The sequence below is a fragment of the Mastomys coucha genome, unplaced genomic scaffold, assembly GCF_008632895.1.
Source record: "Mastomys coucha isolate ucsf_1 unplaced genomic scaffold, UCSF_Mcou_1 pScaffold14, whole genome shotgun sequence".
Classification (NCBI taxonomy): Eukaryota; Metazoa; Chordata; class Mammalia; order Rodentia; family Muridae; genus Mastomys; species Mastomys coucha.
The window spans coordinates 62622052-62647691 of NW_022196896.1; the positions used below are offsets into that span (position 1 = coordinate 62622052).

Consider the following 25640-nt stretch of genomic DNA (forward strand, 5'->3'; position numbering starts at 1 on the left):
TGAGGATAGGAACCTGAAGCTGAGGAAGAGCTCCACAAGGGCAGAGACTAACTGGCTCCTGAAGGAGTAGCAGAGACAGGGGGCTTCCTTGGGGCCAGTAGAATTCAGACCACTGCAACTGCCATTACCAGACTCTGGTGCACCCTGTGGATCACTAGCTTGCTGACACAAAAGACAAGCTCCAAGACAACTATGGAGTGAAAGGCAGACAAATGCATGCTACAAACAGCTGAGAGGAAACCCTTGGAAGAATTCAACGACTGAAAACTAGGTAGTGGCCAGAGGCAGGAGAGTCTTTCAGAAGTGTGCAACCACAGACTGTGGTGTTGGTGTACAACTATCCGAACACAGTAAAACATCGCACTAGAACTCTGAGGACAGCTTGCAGGTCTTCCTCAATCCTACCCTCTCTACACGTGCTTTCTGCAGAGGCCATGATGACCTCTATGTTTGTGCTGCTGTAACTTGTGGCACAGAACATTCAGATGTCCATAGGTGTGTCAGAATCCCAACAACCCCACTAGGGGCCACAATAGAATTTGGAAAACATGTTCTCCAGCCTTACACACAAATCCTCATCAACAGGAGACTCTGATCCAGCCATATAAACATTACTTAGCAATCATTAAGAAAAAAATTATAAATTACAAATCCATTGGATTTCCAAAGCAAGCCAGGCATAGAATAGCATATAACAAATGATCTCATTTACATATCCAACAACTGGCCTGCCCACCTCAACAGTAACAGATATATGGCATATGTATTTTGAAATCCTGAAGTCTTAAATGTGTGGTAGAAGATAGGAAAGGGAGGAAAGGGAAGCCCTACTGACATAATGAAAATGTCCCAAGACAGTTTGGGAGATGGCTCCACAGTTGGTACTGAAGCCCAACTGTGGGAATCCATCAAAATACACATTAAGTACGTGAGTATTGTGCAGAAACTGTGTCTTGATTTTAAAGGGTGAAATGAATATAAAACAATTTTAATTTGAAAATTTAAAATGAATTATATTTTTAGTAGAGAGAATTAATGACTTCTATAATATCTACCATTTTTTAATATATCAACTTTCAATACTGGTGCTTTGCCAAAAAAAGCCAAGTATGTAGATTTTTCCATTAGGATTTATAAAGCAAGTTAAAAGACAAGAGCACATAGGGAGACCATCATAGCTTGGATCTGAAGGATTCCTCCAAAAGCCTGGTCTGTAGTGTGGAGCAAGAGAATGGAGTCTAGTGGTGAAATCTTTAGGGCACTGGGGTATATGCACTGGGGTATGTGTACTGTGGGACGGACCCATAAGGTAAGGGCTTCTGCTTCATCATGTTCTGCTTGGCCACACACCCAAATAATGGTACTATGTTATCATGGATGGAAATCTCGGAAACTGGGAGCCTAATAAAGCCTATCTCTGAGAAGGAAGCCACCTGCCCACCTTGGACATCTGTTACATGGTAAGCCAGCTGACACCACCCCTTCTTCCCACTGTTCATTTCCTGGTCTTTACAAAGGATAAAAGGAAAATGATGGATATGGTACATGCACTCTGAAACTCAAATCTTTAAGGATGTTCAACTTTATTATATGCCAACTATATTACAAGAAATCTGTAAGCCATCTTTAAGTTAGGGAGAAGCCATGTAAGACCCATCCATTTAGGTTTCAGTGACACAGAAAGGGGAAGGAGCAGGGCAGCCCAATCGCCTCGAGCCAGGGCCTACTGTAGGTGACCAGGAAAAATCCGACCCTCTACACGAGGTCCTTGACTTTTAGTAGGAAACACAGGAGAGCAGGGAAGTAGAGTAGCATCATGAATGCAGGAGAAAGAGAAACCAAGTCAGGGTGGGAGCAAGACTGTTACAAAAGGAACTATGTAGGATTGTAGCAGAGAAATTAAGCATACCATGCCACCCCTCCAAACCAGTCCTTCATTTATCACAACCACAATCATGCCAGACAGTACTGCTGAACAGGTGGCCTTGCTAAGTCTGATTCTTGCTCAATTACTTAAATCTAGTTTCTGCCCCATTATTTCCAGGAATTTCAATCGAGTCATCTTGACAGAACTGGGCATAGAAGTACATGTCTGCAGTCACTGCACTCTGAAGACTGAGGAAAGAGACTATGGATCTGAGGCTAGCATGGGGGTGCTGCTTAAAACCAAAAGTACAAAAGGGAGAGAGAGAAAAATTCTCTGAGGGATCACTAAAAACACTTGAAGGAGATATCGACAATCAAATGCCTTTAGTCCCAGCACTTGGGAGGCAGAGACTAACAGATCTCTGAGTTTGAGGCCAGCCTGGTCTACAGTGTGAGTTCCAGGACAGGCAGGGCTACATAGAGAAGCCATGTCTTGAAAAACCAAAATACAAACCAAACCAAACAACAAAATGCTCAAGTGTGCTGCACTCTGAGGACAGACCCTGGGTGTTCCAGTGGAGTCATATTCAGAATCTATGGTGCTAGTCAGCTCTCACATGGCCTGAAAAACAGGGCCCACACCATTGCCCAGCATAACAAACAAGCACTCGCCATACAGATGACACATGTAAAAACGGAGCACTAATAACGAATGCTTTAGGCATGGCGATGGTGTTGCATACACATTTAGATACTTGTAAAAGTCATCACGTGATGCATGAGAGTTGCTTCTTAACACAGGAACACTGATGGCATACAGCTGACACAGCAACTCTGAGCATGTGGCAATCGAGGCCAAGTGACTGGGGAAGTGGGTGCACTCTCACAGGTTAGGGGATACACCTGAAACTTTCTACTGAAAACTCTCTAAGGGTGTAATACTACACCTAGACTCTTAGCACTCAGGAATGCTGAGGCAAGAGGATGGAGAATTCAAGACTGGCCTAGACTACACAGTAAATTCTCAATCCAACCATACAGTATAGGCTGGAGAGAACGCTCAGCAGTCAAGAGCATTAGCTGCTCTGACAGAGGACCTCAATTCAGTTTCCAGCACCCACATGGCAGCTCACCATCTGCAACTCCAGTTCTTGGAAATCTGACACACTCTTCTGGCCTCCTCAGGCACTGGGCACACACATATATGCAAGCAAGCACTCATACATCAGTGTTTAAATCTTAAAGGCAAACAAACAAACAAGCAAGCAAGCAAGCAAACAAACAAAACACAAAGGGCCAAGAACACAGCTCGAACAGAGCACTTGCCTAACATGTGCAAGACCCTGGGTTCAATCTCCAGCACTGCAAACAAAAACAAACAAAAAAAATCATTTTTTAAAAAACAAAGTATTTTTTACGGTTAGGTAAGCTGTTACAGATTTAATGGAGGCAAAAGATATACATTTGGCTTCATAAACAGATTCAATATGTAGCATTAAATAGACCCTCATTCTAAGTATTCAACAGTATTAGCCATTTCTCAGTGTGATGCCTTCACTAGGGACAGTGGCTGCTAGTCCACTTGTCTATATCCATAGAACTACTGGGAGGTCAGATACCTATGCAGATAATGTTTTTTACAGGGGAAAATTCTCTACAACAAGGCTCTCTCATCTCCTGGGAAGCTACTGAAGGAAATACTCCACAAGCAAAATGAAAACTGAGAAAAGCGGCAACTGAACAGCAAAAGCCCCAGGTCCTGCAGAAGAGGGCTTCAGCACAGGAGCCAGGCTAGGGCAAAAGTGGGGCTTCTGAACAAGCACCAAGAAAGCACAGCACTAGACTAGCCCATGGGCCAGAAACACACAGAATCCTTAAAAAAGAGCAACAGAATCCTTATCACTGAATTTGACAAGTCAACAAGAACAAAACAACAACACGTCTCCCACAACAAAATGACAACAGTCAGCAACAGGAGTCTTATGGAGTCAGGAGAGACGGGCATTCTAATGTGGTGGCAGCAAACAACTGATTTCCTTCCTTCCCAAGACAGTGTCTCTCATAGCCTAGAAAGACCTCACATTTGCTATATAGCAGATTACCCTGCAATTCCAATCCTTCTGTCTCTATCCCCACAATGAGCCACCATGCAGGCTGTATGCAGTATGGGGATTGTGTGTGCTGGGTAAGCACTCTACCAACTGAGCCATACCCCCAGCCCTCTGCTTTAATTGTAAAAAACTTTCTACAAGTACAGGTATCGTTAGATTCTGTGCATATATATCTTTAAGAGGGAAAGATTACTGCAATCCCACAGTCAGTCAATACTCTAGCGCTATTTCAAGTAGTTGATCATTCAATAAGTTTTCTGTTTAAGCGAGCCTGGAATCTCATTGTATGTTTTATTTTCATTTATTGTTAAATATCTTTCAAGTATCAATGCCAGATAGGCACTGTGATAGCCAGCTTAATGGAACTGTTAGCTGCTCTAAGATGCACCTGCATTTGAGTTTGTCTAATTACTGCTGTAGTGTGTCTCTCAGCAACAAGTTCGACTTAAAAACATGCTCTGGCAGGGCATGGTGGCACAGCCCTTAATTCCAGCAGGGCCTTTAATTCTGGAGAGGTAGAGTTAGGAAGATCTCTGTGAGTCTGAGTCTAGCCTAGCCTACACAGTGAGCTCCTGGCCGGCCAGGACTACAGTGATCACTAATCAGTTACTTTTCCTTGAGGCTTTCAGATCATCAGTGCACCTGAGGCGTTCTTCAGTGGGACAGAATCAGGAAGACCAGAGTGCACTAAGTCTGATCATGATCCTCCCACAATACTGACAAAGTTCCAAGGATGAGATCACAGTTCCCAGAATGTCACCAGTCACCAAGAGTTAAACCTTCACTAGCTCAGTTCCCAAGAAGACTACAAGCATGAAAAGCCTACTCCGAATTCATCTGTCTGCACCCCACATTTGTTCAAAATAAATGGATTTCTATCCAGATCATGGATCAGGATATATCACCAAAGCCACCACCAAACCCAAGGTTCTCAGACTCCTCTTCTGTGACACACAACTGCTTTAAGAAAAGGGCTAGAGAGATGGCTCAGGGGTTAAGAGCACCCACTGTTCTTGGTTCAGCCCCAACATCTACATGGCAGCGCACAGCCACCTGTTAACTCCAGTTCCAGGGGATCTAGTACCTTCTTCTGGCCTCTGCCAGCAAAAAATTCACAACATTACACAGGCAAACATGCAGGCAAACACTCATACACATATAAAATAAAAATAAAACTTTAAAAATAATAAAAAGGATCTCAGTATTGCGAAGATGCCCAGGAAGCCCTGCAGACCCGCTAGCTCCATCCTATCAAGAAATCGGCAGACTAACACAACCTTCCCTCCTGCCTGGGCCCTGGGAAAGGGAGACAACTTTTCAAGGACCATCAAAGAGTACACAGCTCTGACTTACACCAGGTGCCAACAGCACGGTGGGACACCAAGGCCTTTCAAGTTACTTCTGCCTTAACCAATTTTGGAGAAACATCTTTATTCCAAGTCTCTTGACAACACCAGCACAGATAACCTGGTGCTACGAAGCCCAAGACTGTCAGCTGAGGAGCCTGGGAGAGGCTTCTTTGGCCGCACCCTGGGCCACTGTTCCTGTTACTGTTTACCTCAGCTTTCACACTCAAGGATCCAGCTGAGAGCAATCTTGAAGAGTGGGCAAGACAGGAGGAGGCCTGAGAGAAGGGGGTTGCATTTGTTCCAGACACCCAGGCTTTAGGCAAGAACATTTGCACTAGCCTCAACAAACCCAAGGCTCTTTTAGGAAAATTACAAAAATGAGTTGGAAGTTTTTAGTCCTTTTCCTATCAGCTTGTACTCTATCTAGGAAGCAAGCTGGTATGAGCAAAGCACATGAGTACAGAATGTGCATACAGCATGTGAGCAGATACACTAACCCATAGGATGCTCTTCAACTTAACCAGAGCCACACACAATTAACCCTGAATGTACCAGCTAAAACTGAAAGAAGAAAAAGTAAGGATTTTAGGCAGATTTTCAGAATACCAAAAATATAGCCCACAAAAGAATAGAATGATAATCTCATCAAATTTTGAAGACTTCTGATCTGTGAAAGGTATCAAAAGTGTGTGTGTGTGTGTGTGTGTGTGTGTGTGTAGAAACCTCTGTAATCATGAACTTGATTAAAAAAAATTAATCATGAACTTGATTAAAAAAAAAAAAAAAGACTTTTTAAAACTCAGCTCTAAGCAAGAGAATAGTATATCTCAGTTCCAGCTACTCAGGAGGCTGAGGCCCAGGAGTTCAAGATACCCTTGAGTAGGGAGAGACACAACTGAAGATGGCTCAGTGATTAAAATTAAAAGTACATACTGCTCTTGTGCAAGACCTGGGTTTAGCTCCCATCACCCTATCAGGTAACTCACAACTGTCTGTAACTCCAGCTCTAGGGAATCTGATGATGTTCCCTCTGGCTTCTGGGGTACCTGAGCATGCTACACAGAAACACAAGGCGCGCACGCACATACTCACACCACAAATAAATAAATAAAAGTCTTTTAAAAACAAAATAAAAAGTGGGTTGGAGAGATACCACAGCAGTTACGAGCCCTGGCTGATCTTGTAGAGAACCCAGGTTCAGGCTCCAGCATGTACACAAGTGCCTCATAACTACCTGCAACTCTAGCTTCAGGGGAACCAACACGCACATGGTGCATATACATACATGTAGACAAATGCTCAGAGAAAATACAAGTAGATCCTCAAAGTCTATAAAAATAAAATTACTAAGTTCCTTAAAGATGGAGTTAGTGACTGACATAGAGTAAAAGATGCACGTAATCTCTCTCCTTTGGAGGGTGCTTTGGGGACTGAACCAAGCTGGCAACTTCTCCATCACTGACCTTGTCCAAAGCTCTTGTTCTGCTTTGTTTTAATTATTTTCTTTAGTTTTATTTGTTATGTGTCTGAACCATGTATGCAGGTTGGCATTAACCCATGGAGCTGTAGTTAAAGGTTGTTATGAGCTGTCCCATACGTAATTAGCACCTAAGTTTTGTAGTAGTATAGCAACTGCTCTCAACTCCTAAGTCATCTCTCTATTCCCATTCCTTATTCATATAAAAAGATATGAAACTGAGTCTAAGATGTGCAGGCTAGCCTTGTACTCAGCCTGCAGTTCAGGCAGACGTTGAACACATGATTCTCCTGTATTAACCTGCAGGGTTCCTGGCAGGACAGGACTACGCCACCATGCCCAGGAGCAGAACCCCTTCACCAGACAGTCAAATGATAAATTAACACACGAAACGAGATCAGTGTTACTGTCCAGACAGCTCAAATCAATGGGAAGTCATTAGATACCCACTAATACAGCTAGGATGGAAAGACTACTCATATCAGAGTTGCCTAGGACACAGAGGACTAGAACTAAAAAATACACACCCAGGAGAATGGAGATCGAAGTCACTCTGGAAGGCTGTTTGTGGAAGACTCATACCTGCCCAAGTCAGCTTCGTCACCCCTTTGTAGTTACTCAACAAAATGAAACCACATACCCATAGATTTATAAAATTCATTTGCTAAATGAATTTTAAATACAAACTCCCAAACTCAAGCAGTACAAATGCCATTCATTAGCTGACCAACAAATAAGCAAGTGATGTTTCCCATACAGAGGGCACAAGCTAACAACGGAAGGGAGGAAGGAGAAACAGGTATTACAACAATGAGAGTCCAAGTACTTAGGCCCAGTAAAAGACAGCAGTGCAAAAATAACCCAATACCTTCTGTGTGATTCCATTTACATAAAAAATTAGAAGCCACAATTCATCTACAGCAAGAGAAAACACATCTAAGATTCTTTGGAACCCAGTGAAGTTGAAATGGACACAACCAAATTTGCCCAAACAGGTATGTTCACTGCCACCTGTGATAGATGCACAGGTCACAGCAGAAATGATCAAATGTACATTATAGATATGTGCAGTGTGTTAATTATACATACAGGAGCACTGTTTAAATGTAAAGTGCCTTAAAACAGGAACAGGGTGGCAGAACTGTGGGCACCCTACTGAGTAACACTGTGGGAAACTGCTGAAGACAATGTCACACAGTCTCAGTGACAGGGACAGGAGAGCAAGAAGTGAAAGAGGCAGACACAATCACAAGAGGGAGGAGCTTTCTAAGAGGCCACTCTGGGAAAGAGCTAGGAAATTAAAGCAGAGACTCTTGTCTCCCAGAGATGAGAAATGATTCAACCTGTGCACACACCGCTGTGTACACTCACATGACTAGTGAACAGGAACACCAGCCTAGTGTTCCTAGGCAACTAGGAACACAGACAACTCTAAAGCAAAAAGTCCAAGCCCGAGTTTTCCTCTGGGTCTAAGCTACAGAAGACTAGGTGCAGAAGAGATGGGTGAGAGGGCAGATTTATGAGTCACAAGGAAGGAATTCACAGCAGGGCACCACAGCTTCCTCTTCTCCCCAAAGCAACTGCAGGTCTAGAGCTGTGTGGGCAAAGCACTGGCCCAGCAGCCTCAACAGCTGGCTCCCATGGGACAAGCTCAGTTCTTCAGTCCCTAGTAGGACATCCTATTATAAGAAAGGTATCAGGCACAAAGAATTACCTGTACAGCCCAGAGGCTGGTGGACAGATCTGAGAAACTCAGTAAAGCAAAGCTTATATGCACCAAAACCTGAAGTTTGATCACACTTATCAACAAGTTCATTTATGAATGTAGAAAGCCACCCAACCACAAATCCCAGCTCCATATCTTCTCCCAGATACACAGACATCTGTCATGTAGTACATACCTGTTTGGAAGGTAGGATTCGCTCCAGGGTACATGTTAGGAGAATAGGCAGGTGCTGCTGCATAACCCACAGGAAAACCAGCTGTAGAGAAACAGACAGCACAACAGCATTATCAATGAAAATGAAGCCACCTGACCACCATGCCTCTTCACTGTTTCTGAATTCCACACACCCTGCTCAAAACAAAATCATTTCTAGTCATTTTCTTTTCTTAGAATTTTGACGAGTCACAAACATAACCTATATTAGACTGTTAGATCTATAATTAAATGCTCACACTCCACAACTAGGGGTGGGGGTTGGGGGGAAATCAGGCAGAGACTGAATCAGAAGTCCACTGTCTAGAACAGTTGCATCTAGCGCAAGTTATGGCACAGAGCAGTTTAGCATGTGTGAGACCCTAGGGTCAATCCCAGGGCCAAAATAACTATATAAGAGCCAACAAGTAACGTTGGGTATAGTGGTACGTCTTTAATTTTAGCATGTGAGAGGCAAAGGCAGGTAGATAACTGAGTTCCAGGCCAATAAGGGCTACACAGCAAGACCCTGGTAAAAAATAGCTAAGTCAAAATTTTAGGCAGAAGGAAAAGAAGGGAGAGTCAAAAGGGAAGAGGGCAGAGGGCAGAAAGGAAAAAGAATTTAAGATGGAATCTCGAAACCTAACCCCCCTGGCAGTTCCATCCCAGAAGCACATCATCTGTGAGTCAACAAGAGTGTTCAGCATCGTGCACTAACTCATTATCCTCACCAGGGTCCACAGCACAAAGAGCCAGAATTCAAAGTGAACTTGAACCCACCCTAGGGCCTACTTTTGCTGATGTGGGATGGGGGGATAGTTACAAAGACAGGGCCAGATTGTTTTATTTAAAAGCTAGTAATTTTTGTGCTTGTTCTTAGACTGTTTAAAATGTCTAAGTACATTTCAGGTGTCTTCACATTCTGAATTTCTAATTCCCAGCTTCCCCAATTCAACTTGGCCAGTTAGGAGCCCAGGATGTCAGGATCATTAAACTCAAGTCTTAGTAAAATGAAACCCAGAATAAGAAAACACAACCAGACAACAATATGAACTAACTAGTACCCTCAGAGTTCCCAGGGACTCAATCACCAGCCAAGGAGTATACATGGTGGGACTGATTGATCTGGCAGCATGGTATAGTAGAGGATTGCAGAGTCGATCATCAATGGGAAGAGAGGCCCTTGGCCCTGTGAAGGTTCTGTGCCCCAGTGTAGGGGAATGCCAGGGCCAATAAGTAGGAGAGGGTAGGGTGGCAGGCATGGGGAGGGGGAGGCAACAGGAGTTTGTTCTGGTTGTTTTTGTTTGTTTGTTTGTTTGTTTTTTGGAGGGGAAACTGGGAAAGGAGAAATCATGACATGTAAATAAAGAAAATATCTAATTAAAAAAAAAAAGAAAATACAATCAGAATCCATATCTAAGTAGGATCAGTTTTCTTTCTGTGAAAGGGTGGCAGGATCCTCCTGCCACTGCCTACAGAGTGCTGGCAGTTACAGGCATGTATGTATCTGTATGTACAGCACCTGAGTGAGTACAGGGGCCCTTGGAGATGAGAAGATGGTGCCAGAACACCTGGTTGTAGCAGACATTACAGACACTTGTAAACTACTAAAGGACTAAAAACAGAAGCCAGGTCCCCTGCAAGAGCAGCAAGTGCTCTTAACCTCTGAGCCATGTCTCCAGCACCCATGGTTACTTTTAATAATACATGAGTCTTTAGTCAGACTAACCCACAGCCACAAACAGAGATATCAGGTAAGATATCTAACAGAATCCTACTCCTTGTGGTGTCTGCCAGGAAAGGGACCCTCGGGTATCCACCCAGCCATCCTCAGAGTTCAGGATTCCTTGTGACCTTTCCTGCTCAACCTAGCAGCAAGTCAGCAGGAGGCCCCCATACCCTCAAGACACAGAACCCAGCATCCCAAAGCCCTGACCACTGCCACTGTTGGTTGTCAGGAGCTGTGTTTCTCTTTCCTACCAAGACTATGCTGAGGTAGCCCAAAGGTGGTACCCAAAGGGAACCCAAGGGTACTCAAATGGTTTGTTCTTGTTGTTGCTGTTTTTGTGAGACAAGGACTCATATAGTCCAGGCTGCCCTCAGTCTCATCATGTAACTGAGAATGACTTTGAAGCTGTGATCCTTGACTGTACCTCCAAGTTTTGGGATTAAAGGCCAGTGGTATGTATCATAACCCACTCGGAAACCTCCCAGAATGACGATGCTGGGGCGGAGAGCACAGCACCAGGACTAATGTCCAGACACAGTCCTTGTGTGAGTCCAGTGTGTGTGTGCATGATGGAACATAACTCAAGGCCTCCCATGTTTGGCAAGCACTCTACTGTCAGGCTGTGTGTCTGCCTCACCGATGGGGCACCAGCAAGCTGCTCAGGAGAAGAACACAGTCGGTAAGGGGAATACTCAGTCCATGTTTTCTAGGGTGAGAAACCGCAGATCTGGGAGGACTGCTGTGGTTCCCAGGCTCCTGTGTACCCAGACACAGCTGAGAGTTGAAAAGGGGATGGGGGTCCACACTTCCCCTCAGGGCTCCTACTGCCAGACAGGAAGGGTAAAGCTGAGCCCTGGATAGGGGCAGAACCTGGATTAGTTCTGAGTGACCCTTTTGTGGGAAGGAATGCCCAGAAAGGAAGCTAATTGTCCAGGCTGAATACTCCAGGTCTATCTAGATATCTCATTAGCATGGGGAATTCCAAGTTTTTACGCTATATGACTGACTGCCATGGTCCTCTAAGAGGGGTGTCATGGTTACCTGTTCCAGAACAGGTAGAGCTTGACAGGGAGCTGGCTCCACTCCTACCATTCAATTCTGAGACTCCCCAGGGTCTGAGCCTGCTCAACCTCACCAGTTCTTCTGTCTAGTGGCACAGTCCACTTGCCCTACACTCGGAGAGGAGAGGGGGACGGTGCAACAGTACCCAATTAATCCAGCAGTGATAGTGCTCACTACCTGCCTCAGTGTTCTGGGTTCCCGAATGAAAGACAACTACATACAGCCTTTATATTTTTAAATGTCTTAAACAGTCCAACGGTCGGGATACTCCCTAACCTCTATGTGGCGTTATTGCCCCACTCCGATATTCCTGAGCTATTATTTACTAATATCTATAAGCTCTTTCTTGAGATATATTTTGGAAGTGACTTTTAGAGAGATTTTCAATGTTGCTGCTGTTGTTTTAAAGTCTTCATTACATTTTACTACTTTGTGTGTGTGTGTGCAAACTCCAATGAGCTGTGAACGTACAGAAGTCTGAGGATTGAAATCAAGCTGTTGTGCTTAGGGGCAGGCACCTTCATCTTGGGGCTGGATGTGCCTCATGTGGCAGATCTAGCAGGGTAAAGCAGCCATTCATAAAGCCTTAGAGTAGTGGTTCTCAACCTTCCTTTTATATAGTTAGTTACTCATGCTGTGGTGATCCCGATTCATAAAATTATTTTCACTGCTACTTCATAACTGTAATTTTGCTACTGTTATGAATTGTAATGTAAATTATCTGTTTTCTGATGGTCTTAAGCAAACCCTGTAAAAAGTGCCCCATCCACAGAGCCCCATATAGATACATATAGAAAAGCAAAACACCAATAAGGGGAAGAAGAATTCAACTTACATGAACCCCAAAGGTCCCCACAGGTTGAGAACCACTGTCTTAGCTGAAAACTGTTCCTCTGTCAGGCAAAGTCCCCTGAGTGTACAGCTTGGGGAGGAGCACACAGGAGTGGTAAGGGAAGAGGGGGCACCTGCTTAGCCAGTCAGATCATCTAAACCAGCCCCAATAATCCACAGGGTGGGGTGACAAGTTGTTAAAGGCCAGATGACACTCCTGCTTCCCAATCGGACCTCCCCAAAGCCTTCCTAGACAAGCCTAAGGTTTGTGATGCGGTGAACCCCTGTAAGGGCTCAGTTCTCTTCTGCATGAACTGGAGCCTCCACACTCCTTCCCTTGGTCTTCAATTGGATCCTCCTCTACCTCGGTACAACTGGTCAGGCTCTCTTCTGGACTCTATTTCCCACTTGGCCTTTTTCAGTCAGTCAGTGAATGGGCAGTACCAGAATGTTTTACCAGTGTCACTCATGTGGCTGGCAAGGGCAGTGGTTTTCACCAATGTCCTATGGACCAACCCAGAGGCCCAAAGCAAACCAGGTCAAGCAGGATCAATTCACCCTAAGCAGGATACTGCTTAGGTACCAGAGAACCAGTTAGGAGCAAAAACAGCGAGTTACCAGGCACCGAGCCTAAAAGACTGAATCATGACACAGCTGTGTGGGCATTAATACCACTCTCCATCTCCTGAGGAGCCTTGCTCCTTCTATACCTATCCTGCTCCATCCCTTCAGCATATGAAACTCATGCTACCCATCACCAAGACCTAAAGTGAATACAACCCATCTCCTGGGCAGCACAACCCCCCAGGGCTACAGCTCCGAAAGAGCTGAAGGTCACTACACACTTGCTCAGCTGACTGAAGTCACACAGACGCTTATCTCCCCTGACACCATGTAGTCTGCAGGCTTCCATGCAACAAGGCTTGGCAGCACTGCTTCCTTGTGCTAATTCTTGTCCTGAAAAGGCTCTCCCCAGTGGTTACCAACGCCTGTGTCATTCAACATTAGCTCCACCTCCTTAGCACAGAGAGGATGAGCAGGTAGGAAGTGATCCTAAGCACTAGCCATTTTTAGGATACTGATTGCTTTATGATAACAACTTCAAAGAAGACTGTGAACTATACCAAGAGACAAGACAGGATGTGTGTGCATGTGTGTCTGTGTGTCTTCCACTGCTGGCAGTCAAATCCACAGGGCCCTGCACAGATGAATATAGAAGAGCAAAACTCCCAATAAGGGAAAACAAAAAATTCAACTGACATGAATCCCAACTCCACTGATGGCATTTCTTAAAATTTAAGGCTGATGGCATGGTGCTGTTAGGGGAAATGTGAGAGGAAAACCTCCTTGCAAGAATACAAACAGTGAGAATCTCTATCCAAGTCAGCTGGAGAATGCCCAAAAAGCCGTGTGTTTACTTTCTTGGGACTCTACCTTGCCGGTCACTGCTACCAACAGTTATTAAAAGCACCAGGCTAATTTGCCTTCAACATTGGGAAATAGCAAACCCTTCAAGTAACCCCATACAGAGAAGGAATTGGGCTGAATAAGAAAATTCCACAAGACAGGTTATTATATTTATATAAAAGCAATGGAAAGAACAGGCAAGCCCCGTGAACTGGTATGGGATCAATTCCTAAGACAGATTATTTGGCAACTGCACCAGCACCTCGTCTCCGAAACTGAGTGGAGAAAGAAGGCCTCCTCCAACCAGCAACTTTGCTCCTAGTACCTGATGCTGGCTGAGACTTCCATGACTAAGCAACCCAGTCTGGGGTGCTCTCTACCCAGCTGTTCTCTCAAACCCATCCGAAATAGTGCATGCGTTCCTTCCTCCTTCCACTGTGCATCACATTTTGTATAAAGACATATAACAATACACAACCATGGGAAGCAAATGTGGATTTTGGTGGTCTTGTAACACTTGCTGTGACATAAACCAGACTCTTGAAGAATTTGGAAAGCAGGTGAAGTCCTCCTTAAGTCATGCCATAGTTCAAAGCTATCTCACAAAGGTCTAGGAGAACTAAAACCCTAAAACTGATATGTACGCCAGCTTCCTGCAGAGGTACAGGCTTCTCAGAGCACAGCAGCCCATGGATGCTTCACACTTGAGTATGAGGCCAAAGGAAGCACAAGCCTTACCCAGGCTGAAAGATACATATTTCAGCTTCTGAGTGCAGGAAGAGCAGCCACGCTGCTAACTGCTAGGCAAGGGAACACAGCAACTGGACAACTTAATCTCTAATACAATGTCTGTCACAACTAATGAAAACCCTAAGTAAGAGATAGGACTGCCTATAGGACAGAAAACAAGAAAAAGACATTGAGCAGAAAAGCAGAACCACCATCCAGAGAGTATGGTCACCAACAAGCCAACTAAACAGTTCATGAAGGACCAAGGTTTGACTCAATACATGGATTCTGTAGCAGATTCAGACACCATTAGCAAGATTAATGAAGTGTAAGTAGATAGTAGGAAGCCATCCATAATGAGCTAAGAGAAAAACACAAACATGGTACTTTCATACCCTATGGATGGGATCACAGGTAAAGAGAGGAGGGAACAGAAAGCAACCCAGTCTATATAAAGCTACTGCTACTATTGTGGGGAAAAATCTAAATCCCTCTAAATGATGAGCAAAATAAAAGCATTACATCTAGTCATAGCATGGTAAAACAAACATACAAACAAACCCACAGTGTTTTAAAGGCAACAGAGAACAGAGGGGAAGAGGAACAGCTATTAGAGGCAGTCATAGCAACAACTACCCTGATAGAAACTAGGAACAATACAGGTTTATCTTTAAAGTTTGAGAGTTCGCCAAATAGCACCCATGTACACCACAGCACACAGTAACACACACAGTAAGTACAATAACTCCTTTAAAAAGATGACAGAAAATAAATAAATGGGTGTGAGCAAAACCAGGTGTTATGAATTAGGAAATGGGCTGAAGATATAGCTCAGTGGTTAAGAGTACTCTTGCAGACGACCCACATTCACCCACATTCAATTCCTCCCGCCTACATGGTGGCCCACAGCTGCCCCTAATCCTAGCTCCAGGGAACCTGGCCTCACCTTCTACTTCTTTCTTCTATAGGCAACAGACATGCATATGGTGCACATACATGCAGGCAAAACAATCAAACACATAAAATAGTTAAAAATGAATACATGAGAAAACAGTAACAGTAATATCAATAACTATTTACACAAGACAGAATTTGGGGGAAGAATTCCATCTATGTTCTTTGAGCCTTTGCCCTGAAGTCCCATGATGACCCAAGATTCCACAGTCACACAATGCACATGTCCAACCACCTAGCTACTAGGACTTCACCAGCAGTTTTATCCATCAGGGAGACTACCAAATACCCACCCACCAACTGCAGAAGGTAAGTGAAGTCTAAAACACTGCAGAGATGACACTCAAAGCTGCTTCAGAGTTACAGAAGCTTTCTCAAGTGATTTTTCACAGAGGGAAAAAAAAACTAACAAAAATAATGGTTTATATTAAGGTTCTTTTGAGCAAGGACTGAGCCAGACCAGACATAGCAAGGGCCAGTCAGAGAATCCAAATCTTAATGAAGACTAATAGGTAAACTAGTATCACAGGGCTTTGGTTATTGTCCTGGCTCCAGATGCATTCAGCTGGCCCATTTAAGCTAGTGCTAATCCTTCAAAAAGAGGAGCTCTTATCACCAAATTGTTTTTCATCAACTCTAGAAAACTGTCCCTTTCTTTTGATTTCTCTAAGTCCTTCTGAAAGTGTTATTCTCAAAGTTCTCAATCAGTCTATTTCCCCTCCTACCTTATCCTTAAAAAATTGTATTTGTGCCGGGTGGTGGTGGCGTACATACACCTTTAATCCCAGTACTTGGAAGGTGGAGGTAGGTGGATATCTGAGTTCGAAGCCAGCCTCATCTACAGAGTGAGTTCCAGGACAGCAAGGACTACACAGAGAAACCCTGTCTCAAAAACCAAAAAAAAAGAAAAAAAAGAAAAAAAAAAAAGATATTTGTTTATGTATGCATTAGAGTATGTGCAGGTGATCACATAGGTACATGTGGGTACCCAAGGGAGCCAGAGGTAGACATCAGATCTCCTGGAGCTGAAACATTAGGCAATGGTAAGCTGCCTGACATGGGTGCCAGGACCCAAAGTCAGGTCCCCTGCAAGACCAGGCCATGCTCTGACCACTCAGCCATCTCTCCAGCTCCTGGAAGGTCCTAACTGCTCAGTCATTTCCTCCTGCCTCTTACTTACACTGCACGCTGGTCCACTCTTAGCATGTTTTATCTTCCAATTCCTTGTGCATCTGGTCCTCTACTCACCAATGTGGCTCTTTGTTATATCTGCATTCTACAGACATAGGCTTTCTTGTGACAAGGCTCCTACCTGATGGCTGCCCTGCCAAAATTATTCTGACTGGTGACCTTTATAATAATTTTGCATATGAACAGGTAGTACTTTTTACAGGAAGGCCAAACAGCCTATATTGAAGACAAATACTTCGCAGCAATTCTGCAATGTTGCTGCCAGGTACTTCAGGGATAATGCAGCTAGATGAGTGTGTTTGAGGTTTTGAACTTTGAGATGCCTACACTACGAGGCATAAGTAACACAAACCAATGCCCCTGAATGTCTACACGACTTAGGAAAGATTGCCCTTTTCAGAGGCCAGACACACAGGCTTCCTTGTGGAGACTACAAATATGCACTCTATCTACCACTTTGGTGGGAGGAACACTCAAGAGGCAGGTTGTTTGGAGAGCTGAGTGGCTCTAACACCTGCTCAAGGGTCTAAGCCTCCTACTCTGTCCCTCTCTGGGCTGCTAAAATTCTAAGGACAGCAGGTGGCAAATGCTCCTGGGCAGACGCAATATCCACAACCCCTGGCCAATCTGGGTTTACATAGCTTTCAAATCTGGCCAAATGCTTCTCTCCCCTCTTTCCAAGTTCAGTTTTATTCCATTTTTTAAAGAGTTTTGTATCAACAAGTTTTTCCCCAAAGTATTTCAAAACCATAATGCTTTCATGGTGGTAAGCCTGTGTATCAGCTACTTCAGAGGCCGAGGCACAAAGATCGTACTGCCTCGGTTATATAGTGAATTCAAGGGCAGCTTAAATAACCTAGCAAATCCTTGTCTCAAAAAAATACAAATGGGGTGGGGGTGGGGGTGAGAGATGGCTCAGTGGTTAAGAGTACTAGCTATTCTTCCAGAGGAGCCTAGTTCAATTCCCAGCACCCACATGGCAACTCACAACTCCTGTTCCAGGTGATATCACATCCTCACACAGACATATAAGCAGTCAAATCACCAATGTACATAAAATAAAAAATAACTCAAAGGGAAAGGACCCACAATGAAACTATAACAGTACAAATAACTACTTTTTAGTCACCAATTATGACAGCCATCTGTATTTTTTGACTAAAGTCCCACTTCCACAATTTTTTTGCTTTTTGGCTGGCCCCCCTCACTGTGGATTGCACCTATTAAGTGCAATACAAGTAGAGGGCACGTGAGAGTGTGGTATACTCCCAAGTTAGTCAGTGGGGTCTCCTCCCTGTCAAGGGAGACAGAAGTCATATTCAACCAGGCCAAACTCTAAGGAAAGTGTGAACAGGGCCTGTGAAAGCACACTGGACTTTCCAATATGGCAGTGAGGCTCCCACTCAAAGGGTGACAGACTGGGAGGCAGAGAAAACAGTCTTGGCCCCACGCTGGAGACGTCAGCTCTAAGCAAGAGACACCTCTTGACTTCTCTCTCCTGTGCATCTCCTTCCCACCTTCCCTAAGTCGAGTCAGTTTGCTCACAGTCTTAAGGCTGAGATAAACCACCATGACCAAGAGCAACTTGGAGGAGGATAGGCTTTCTCTCATCTTAGAGCTTTCAGTCTAGCTTGAAGGGTCAGAGCGGGAACCAAGAGGCAGGAACCAATGCAAAAGCCATGGCAGAACACTTAGTTTCCTGCTTTGCTTCTTTCCCAAGGCCTGCTCAGTTTGCTTGCTTACACAGCCCAGCACCAGGAGTGATACTACCCAAAGTAACCATTAATCAAGAAAATGTCCCACAGGTAATCTGGTGTGAGCACTTTTGCAACTGAGGGTTCCCCCCACAAATGACTCTAGCTTGCATCTGGCTTACATAAAACTAGCCAGTGCTTCTACTGTTTATGCTACATGGACATAAAAAGTACCAACATTCAATAATGAAAACAAAATTCAACTTGCTTACCTGGATATCCAATTCCTTTGGCATTTGCATAGGGAACCCCAGAAGACCCAGGGCTATAAACAGGATTCATGATTTCAAGAACTAAAAGGGGGGAAAAAAGATGATTTAGCTAAGTTCTTGCTTCCAGAGTTTTCTCGATTTAGTCTCAAAAGAGCAGGCAGCAAATATTATTCTAGTCTACTATAAAACATTGTATTTTCTGCTGCTCCCAGCCAACAGAGAACAGAATATAAACAGGGAATGACCCAATAACCACATTACTCAGCCAGATCAGGACCCAGCAGTCAACCTTCATAACTCACTTCAATCCATCAGGACTAAGGCAAACAATATCTATCACATCCCTACTTAAAATATCGAAAATTCTACAATTACTCTCAATGCCCTGTAACAGAGAAATGAAAACATATCCAGAACATGGGTTTTCATGCAATTGTTTTTAAAGTATTTAAAGAGGTTGAGTCTTTCTTAGTGAAAGTACTTATCTACAATGTGCAAGGCACTGGATTCAATGGTCCACTAGGAAAGAAATGAGGAGACTAGCATAATAGCTCACATCTATAATCTCGGCCTTCACGAGTCTGAGGCAAAAGGACTGCCACAAGTTCAACACTAGTCTAGGCTTATGTGAGAGCCAGGCTCAACAAACACACAAAATTCATAATAATGTGAAAAGCAGGACACAACACTGCATCATGGAGGCCAGAAAGGATCCCTGAAGCTGGAGTGACAGGGGTAGTGAGGAACATGCTGTAGGTGCTGGGACCCAAATTTGGGTCCTCTTCAAGAGCAAGAAGTGCTAGTAACCTCCGAGACATCTCTCCAGCCCCCAAAATTGCTCTGTTAAAAAAAGTAAATATAAAAGCTGGGCAGTGGTGATGCATATTCTTAATCCCAGCACACAGGAAGCAGAGAAAGGCAGATCTCCAATTTCAAGGCCAGTCTGGGCTACAGAGTGACCAGTTCAAGGGCAGCCAGGGCTAGAGAGAAACTGCCTTAAAAAAATCAGATAGATAGATACACATACACACACACATATGTATAGATTTATATAGATACATACATGTATACATACATATACATATGTATTGCATACTTTATATATACAAATATGTTTGTAATGTATAAACAAAATATATAATAGATATTTATATATAAACATAATGTATTATATTATCTTTATAAAACACAATATACCCTGGGCAGTGGTGGCACATGCCTTTAATCCCAGCACTTGGGAGGCAGAGGCAGGCGGATTTCTGAGTTCGAGGCCAGTCTGGTCTATAGAGTGAGTTCTAGGATAGCCAAGCCCACACAGAAAAACCCTGTCTCGAAAAAACAAAAAAATGAAGGAAAAAAAAACACAATACACATATATATTACTATGTAATATAGTATATAGTATGTATTTTATATATAAATGTGTATGTGTGTTTGTGTGCATTTATGTGTATTTATATCTATGTCTGGGCCTACTGGCCTATGTGTATACTTCGGAGGTAGAGACAAGAAGATCCCAATTTCACAACCACCATGAGTTCTAAGGTACTGAACAGTATAGGGCTGTGGATGGAGAAAACAAGCATTAATGGCACACCAGAAGCAAAGGCACCCGTGCTTTGTCACACTTCAAGAACACAGGAACTGTCAACTGCCAATCCTCATTCCTCTGAAGTACACGGTGCTTCTGCTTCAACTGTCATCTCCCAAAAAGTAAATTCTTTCCAAACTAGTTCTCTACTCTGAGCAACCAGTGGATTTCCTTTGTTAATTAAGCTCAAGACAAGCACAATGCCATGAAGGCTGAGAAAACAAGAGCAAGTCAAGGTTCCCTTCTAAGTTTACAGACTAGAAAAAGTTAATCCAATACTTTTTGCAAAAGTTAAAACATAGATCTTTGCTTTACTATCCAAATACAGGTAGATGGGTGTAGTAGTTTGAATAAGAATGGCTGCCGTTGATTTATGTGTTTGAATGCTTGGCATAGGGAGTAGCGTAGCCTTGTTAGAGGAAGTATATTGCTGTGGAGGCACATTTTGAGGTCACGTATGTTCGAGGTTTGCCAGTGTGACACAGTCCCTTCTGTTGCCTGTGAACCCTCAGCCTCTTCTCCAGCATCACATCTGCCTGAACACTGCCATGATGAAAATGGACTGAATCAGCAGGGTGGTGGTGGCGCATGCCTTTAAGCCCAGCACTTGGGAGGCAGAGGCAGGTGGATTTCTGAGTTCAAGGCCAGCCTGGTCTACAGAGTAAGTTCTAGGGCAGCCAGGGCTACACAGAGAAACCCTGTCTGGAAAAACCAAAATAAATAAATAAATAAATAAATAAAATAAAATAAAAAAGAAAGAAAGAAAGAAAGAAAGAAAGAGAAAGAAAGGAAATGGACTGAACCTATAAGACAGCCCCAATTAATTATTTTCCTTCATAAGAGTTGCCTTGGTCGGGCTGGAGAGATGGCTCAGCGGTTAAGAGTACCAACTGCTCTTCCAGAGGTCTTGAGTTCAATTCCCAGCATCCACATGGTGGCTCACAACCATTTGTAATGGGATCCGATGCCCTCTTCTGGTGTGTCTGAATACAGAAACAGTATACTCATATACACTGAATGAATAAATAAATCTTTAAAAAAAAAAGAGTTGCCTTGGTCATGATGTCTGTTCACAGCAATGGAAACCTAACTAAGACAGTGAGGTAATTTTTTTTTTTTTTTTTTGGTTTCACTTAACATATAGATTATAGCTACTGTAAGGAGTAAGAAGAATCATGATTAATGCTGGTTTGAGACAAAGCGTGGCAAGGGCCAAAAGAGAAATGGGTGCTTTGAGAGCAGAGAGCAAGCTTTGTGGAGCTCCTCCAAAGAGAGGGGCAGCAATGAGCAGAACCATGGTTAGCACTGCCAGAGCCAAGAAAGGACAAGCGGCCTTTAGGGAAATCAGACTACTCCAGAGGCTAAATGATACACGCTCCCTGTGTGATTAACAAGTCTTAAAGAAGAAGTGCAAGCTGGGACTAGACAACTAAGAAGCAGTGTAACTACCTGGCTAGCATGTTTGAAGCCCCAGGTTCTACCTCAGCACCAAAAAACATCGTAAGACTGATAAAAGAAAGAACAGTTCCCCTTTCAATCTGGTAAACCATCTTAGTGTGCTGAAAGGAAACCCGTGACACCATCGGTTCTGTGTCCAAATACAAAAGCCCTCCTTGAATTATTTATTCAATGCTGAGATTACTTCAAAGACTACAAGCCCAATAACAAAATTTAACTTAAGCCATTTATCTCAGAATTATCAAAGCACACCTGATTAGCAGATATAAAATATAAACTTACCACTGCAACAAAATAATTCCTGACATTCTCAGTACCCTCAAATGGCAGGAGTCTGTTACTATGTACCAGCTAACACACACTGCTCCAAGTGTCAAATGGAGCCAGCACCTAATGTCCAGTTAACAGGAAAGTCAAGGAGTCTGAGGAAGAAATGGAATGACACTAGGAAGCAAATCACACAAACCCAAAGGAGGGTCATTCTGAAGGACAAACGTCTGTTCTTAGATGGTATGAACACAGGTGAGAGAGGATGTTTGAGATAAAATTAGACTTACTCTAAAGACAATAGGTGAATTTCGTTTAGATTATGATTTATATCCGTAAAAAACATCTTTTAGTAATATAGTACAAAAGTGAACACAGGCAGAGTTTGTTATTTATGGTAATAGCATTGTGTTTATATGTGTGATGGTTTGTATATGCTTGGCTCAGGGAGTGGTACTATTAGGTGTGGCCTTGTTGGAGTAGGTGTGTCACTGTGGGCATGGGCTTAAGGCCCTCATCCAAGTTGCCTGGACATCAGTCTTCCACTAGCAGCCTGCAGATGAAGATAAGAACTCCCAGTTCCTCCTGCACCATGTCTACCTGGTGGTAGACATGCTCCCACCTTGAAGATAACGGACTGAACCTCTGAACCTGTAAGCCAGGTCCAATTAAACTTTGTCCTTTATAAAACATGCCTTGGTCACGGTGTCTGTTCACAGCAGTAAAACCCTAAAGACAATATGCCAATATGTAATTTTTTAGAATACAAAGAATGTAACAATATGAATGATACCTATAATTTAAAGCATTTCCTTAAAAAGGGCAAGTACTGTAAAGTGCGAGTAAACTTTACTTCAGTATGTGGGGAACATGGCTGCAAAGAGTGCCTCTGTACTTTCAGGCCCGAATAACAAAAAAGCAAGGAAACACCTGGAACAGCAGTCCACCTGGTTTCCTCGTGCCTCTGGTCACGCAGCAACCTCCTCCAATCCTTACTCTGAGCTGGTGTGGACAAAGCGCCCACACTGAATGCAGGGTCAGAGTTCCTAGGATTCTCATTTGAGCTTTCTCAACTGTGGGAATGCTGTGGGTGGTTTGATCATCAGAACAAACCACCCCAATTGTAAAGATTGCACAAATTCCTCAACAGTAAGAGCAACCATCAGAAGCAGGTTATTAAAGTGACAGTGTTTTTTCTTTTTCTTTTGAGGTTTTTTTTCTTTTAGAATTTGTGTTTAATGAGGCTAGGGATTTAGCTCAATGGTAGAGTACTTAAGGCCACAGGTTCAGCCCTCAGGTACAGGAGGGAAAAAGATGTAATTATAAAACAGATCCTCCTGGTTAAAGTTCTCAAGATAGATTTTTATTGTTTGTATTTATGTTTGTGCCCTGTGAGTGAATGGTGTGTGTGAGTGCCTGGAGGCTAAAGCGTGTGTGTCAGATCCTTTGGACCTAGGTTACAGGCAGTTGTGAGCTGCCAAAACAGTGCTGGGAAAAGACCTGGAGTCCTCTGCGTGACTGTGACCACGAAGCACTCTCAACTGCTGAGCCATTGCTCCAGCCCATAGCTTGAGTTTTAAAACATAAACATGAGTGTTTAGCTCAAATGGTAACTGCAACACTTTAAAGGTCTTATAGTTTAGTGTTTCATATCAACCACAGTAATTTCAGGGTGCTTTAACTGTCTCTAGACCCCAGAGATAGGTGCCTAAATAAGTAAGTTACAGACTAATTAGAAAAATATCAGTATTGGAAAGATTTAGTTATATCTGATAGCAAAGAGAGTACATCTTACAAGAAAACTGCAGTCCACCAAACCCAGCATTCACTGCTGTTTGCACCCTTCCAGGACAATGTAGAGAACAGTCAGATCTCAAACAAACAAACAAAACTACAGAACACAGACAGAAGCCAGGTATCACTACCGATACACTGACACATGCATGCTTTCAAACTGTTCTCAGTTGGTCCATAAAAATTAGCCGTCTATAAGACAAGCTAGGAAGGCAACTCCTTTAAACCATAGGACCTTCGAAAATAATTTGTAACATGCACTTTCTTTTTTCTTCTCATCTCTGTCTAAGATTAAAATGGTCAGAACAGCAGGTGTAGAGCTAGCCCAAACCAATAGGAGACTGGTGAAAAGGGCAGTAACGCCAGCAGGTCACTTCCACTCTTAGGGGCAGGAGGGGAGGAGGGCAGGAGGAGGACAATTCTATCAACAGCTTCTCAGTCACCTGTTATAGGTGAATGAAGAGGCAAGCAACTCAAAACCCTGAAGCACCCGCCTACTAGACCTTAACTTTCATTTGGTTCTGGTCACAATTAAATTTTAACACCCGTAAAGGTTTTCTCGCATGTTTAAAACATTCCATAAACGTTGCACGAGTAAACTACAGACACTGCCAAAAATGAGCCTGCTTTATACAACAACTAAAGAAAGCAAGACCTTCAACGACTTCCAACCACAGTAGCTTGGGCATTTGGAGAGGTGGCCTAGATTCCTCAAAGCTTGGTTGTCAAAGCCCCAAAAAAAACACTCATTAGCGTTTGACCTACCGAAGTTTTAAAGGCCGTCTTTCTAATTACTTGCACCAGAACTACTCTAATTTAAGATCTTGTCATAACTACAGAAAGTCATCTCATCTTACACACGGCGAAGTGGAGAATTTCAGGCGTAGGAACTACCCAAACCTTTTCTTCTTTTCTTTTTTTTTTAAATTGTGTGTATGCGCACGTGTGAACCTCTTCACTAGCAAACCCTCCCTGCACGCAGAACACTCCCCAAGATGTTTACGTGAGTGATTAAAACAATCCGCTCAGACAATGCAAGAGATACATTCTCTCGTGGAGAGAGACGACTACCAGCCGCGGACGGGCTAGCAGGACGTCCTTCTCTTTTTTTTTTTTTTTTTTTTCAGATGAACCTGGGCCATGCCCCAGAACGTCCTTCCTTTGCTAAGGTACCCTCCGAAGCCTACGTTTTCCTGCGAGAGAGGGACGGCCGGGTCTGCGGCGGCCCGCGACCTTCCCGCCCCGCCCCCCCGGCCCGCCGCGGACAAAGCGGCGCCCCTGCTCCCCGCGCGGCCCGGCCAGGCGCTGCACAAAGCGCCGCACTTCCGGCCCGCGCCCGTCCCGAGCTGCCGCCCCCTATGCTTCCCGTACTCACGGTGGCCTGCGCCTCCGGGACCGGCGCGCGCCGGCCCGAGCCGGCACGGCGTGTGGCTCGGCGACGGGCAGTGCCCAGACGACGCTCGGTGGCGGCCGACCGCTAGGCCCGCGCTGCCTCCCGCCCGCCTCACCGCGGCCCCCGCTACCGCCGACGCTGCGCAGACACCGCAGCCCACGACCTCACTTCCGCCCGCCGCGCGCCAGCCGGGGACGCGCTGGGCACGTGACGCAGCCGCGCGCGCTCGCGCGCGCGCGCCCCAGAGGCTAGCGCGAGATGCCCGGATGCTGGGACGCGCGCCTAGGCTGCGAGCCTCAGCTCAAGCTCCAGCTAAAACCCGGCTGGAAACCTCCTTGTAGAACGTAGTTACCGCCTGTAGTCACTTCGGAAGAAAATGGACGCCGGTTCGCCTTTTGTTTACTCAATAATTTCTTTTTCTGTATTTTTATTTTAAAGCTTTTCCCCAGTTTTGTTGTTGTTTCGTTTTGGACCAGGATGGTCTTGAATTTACAGATCTGCCTGCCTCTGCCTCTAGAGTACTGGCCTTAAAGCGACAGCTACCATG

At 44.2% G+C, this 25640-nt stretch overlaps 1 protein-coding gene across 4 annotated transcripts in view; it reads right to left on the reverse strand.

Annotated features, from left to right (window-relative positions):
• Fam168b (family with sequence similarity 168 member B) overlaps positions 1-25291 on the reverse strand; it is a 33025-nt gene extending 7734 nt beyond the window's left edge. Inside the window, exons 1-4 of one of the 4 annotated variants that reach the window (XM_031367136.1) lie at positions 25076-25291; positions 18591-18671; positions 8705-8785; positions 3193-3228 (exon numbers count right to left, since the gene is read on the reverse strand). In XM_031367136.1, the coding sequence (XP_031222996.1) occupies positions 3193-3228; positions 8705-8785; positions 18591-18660 (187 nt within the window). In that variant the 5' untranslated portion in view covers positions 18661-18671; positions 25076-25291. The remainder of the gene's footprint in view (positions 1-3192; positions 3229-8704; positions 8786-18590; positions 18672-25075) is intronic. The other 3 variants (XM_031367137.1, XM_031367138.1, XM_031367140.1) reach the window with 3 other exon arrangements.
• Between the last annotated feature and the right edge of the window lie 349 nt (positions 25292-25640).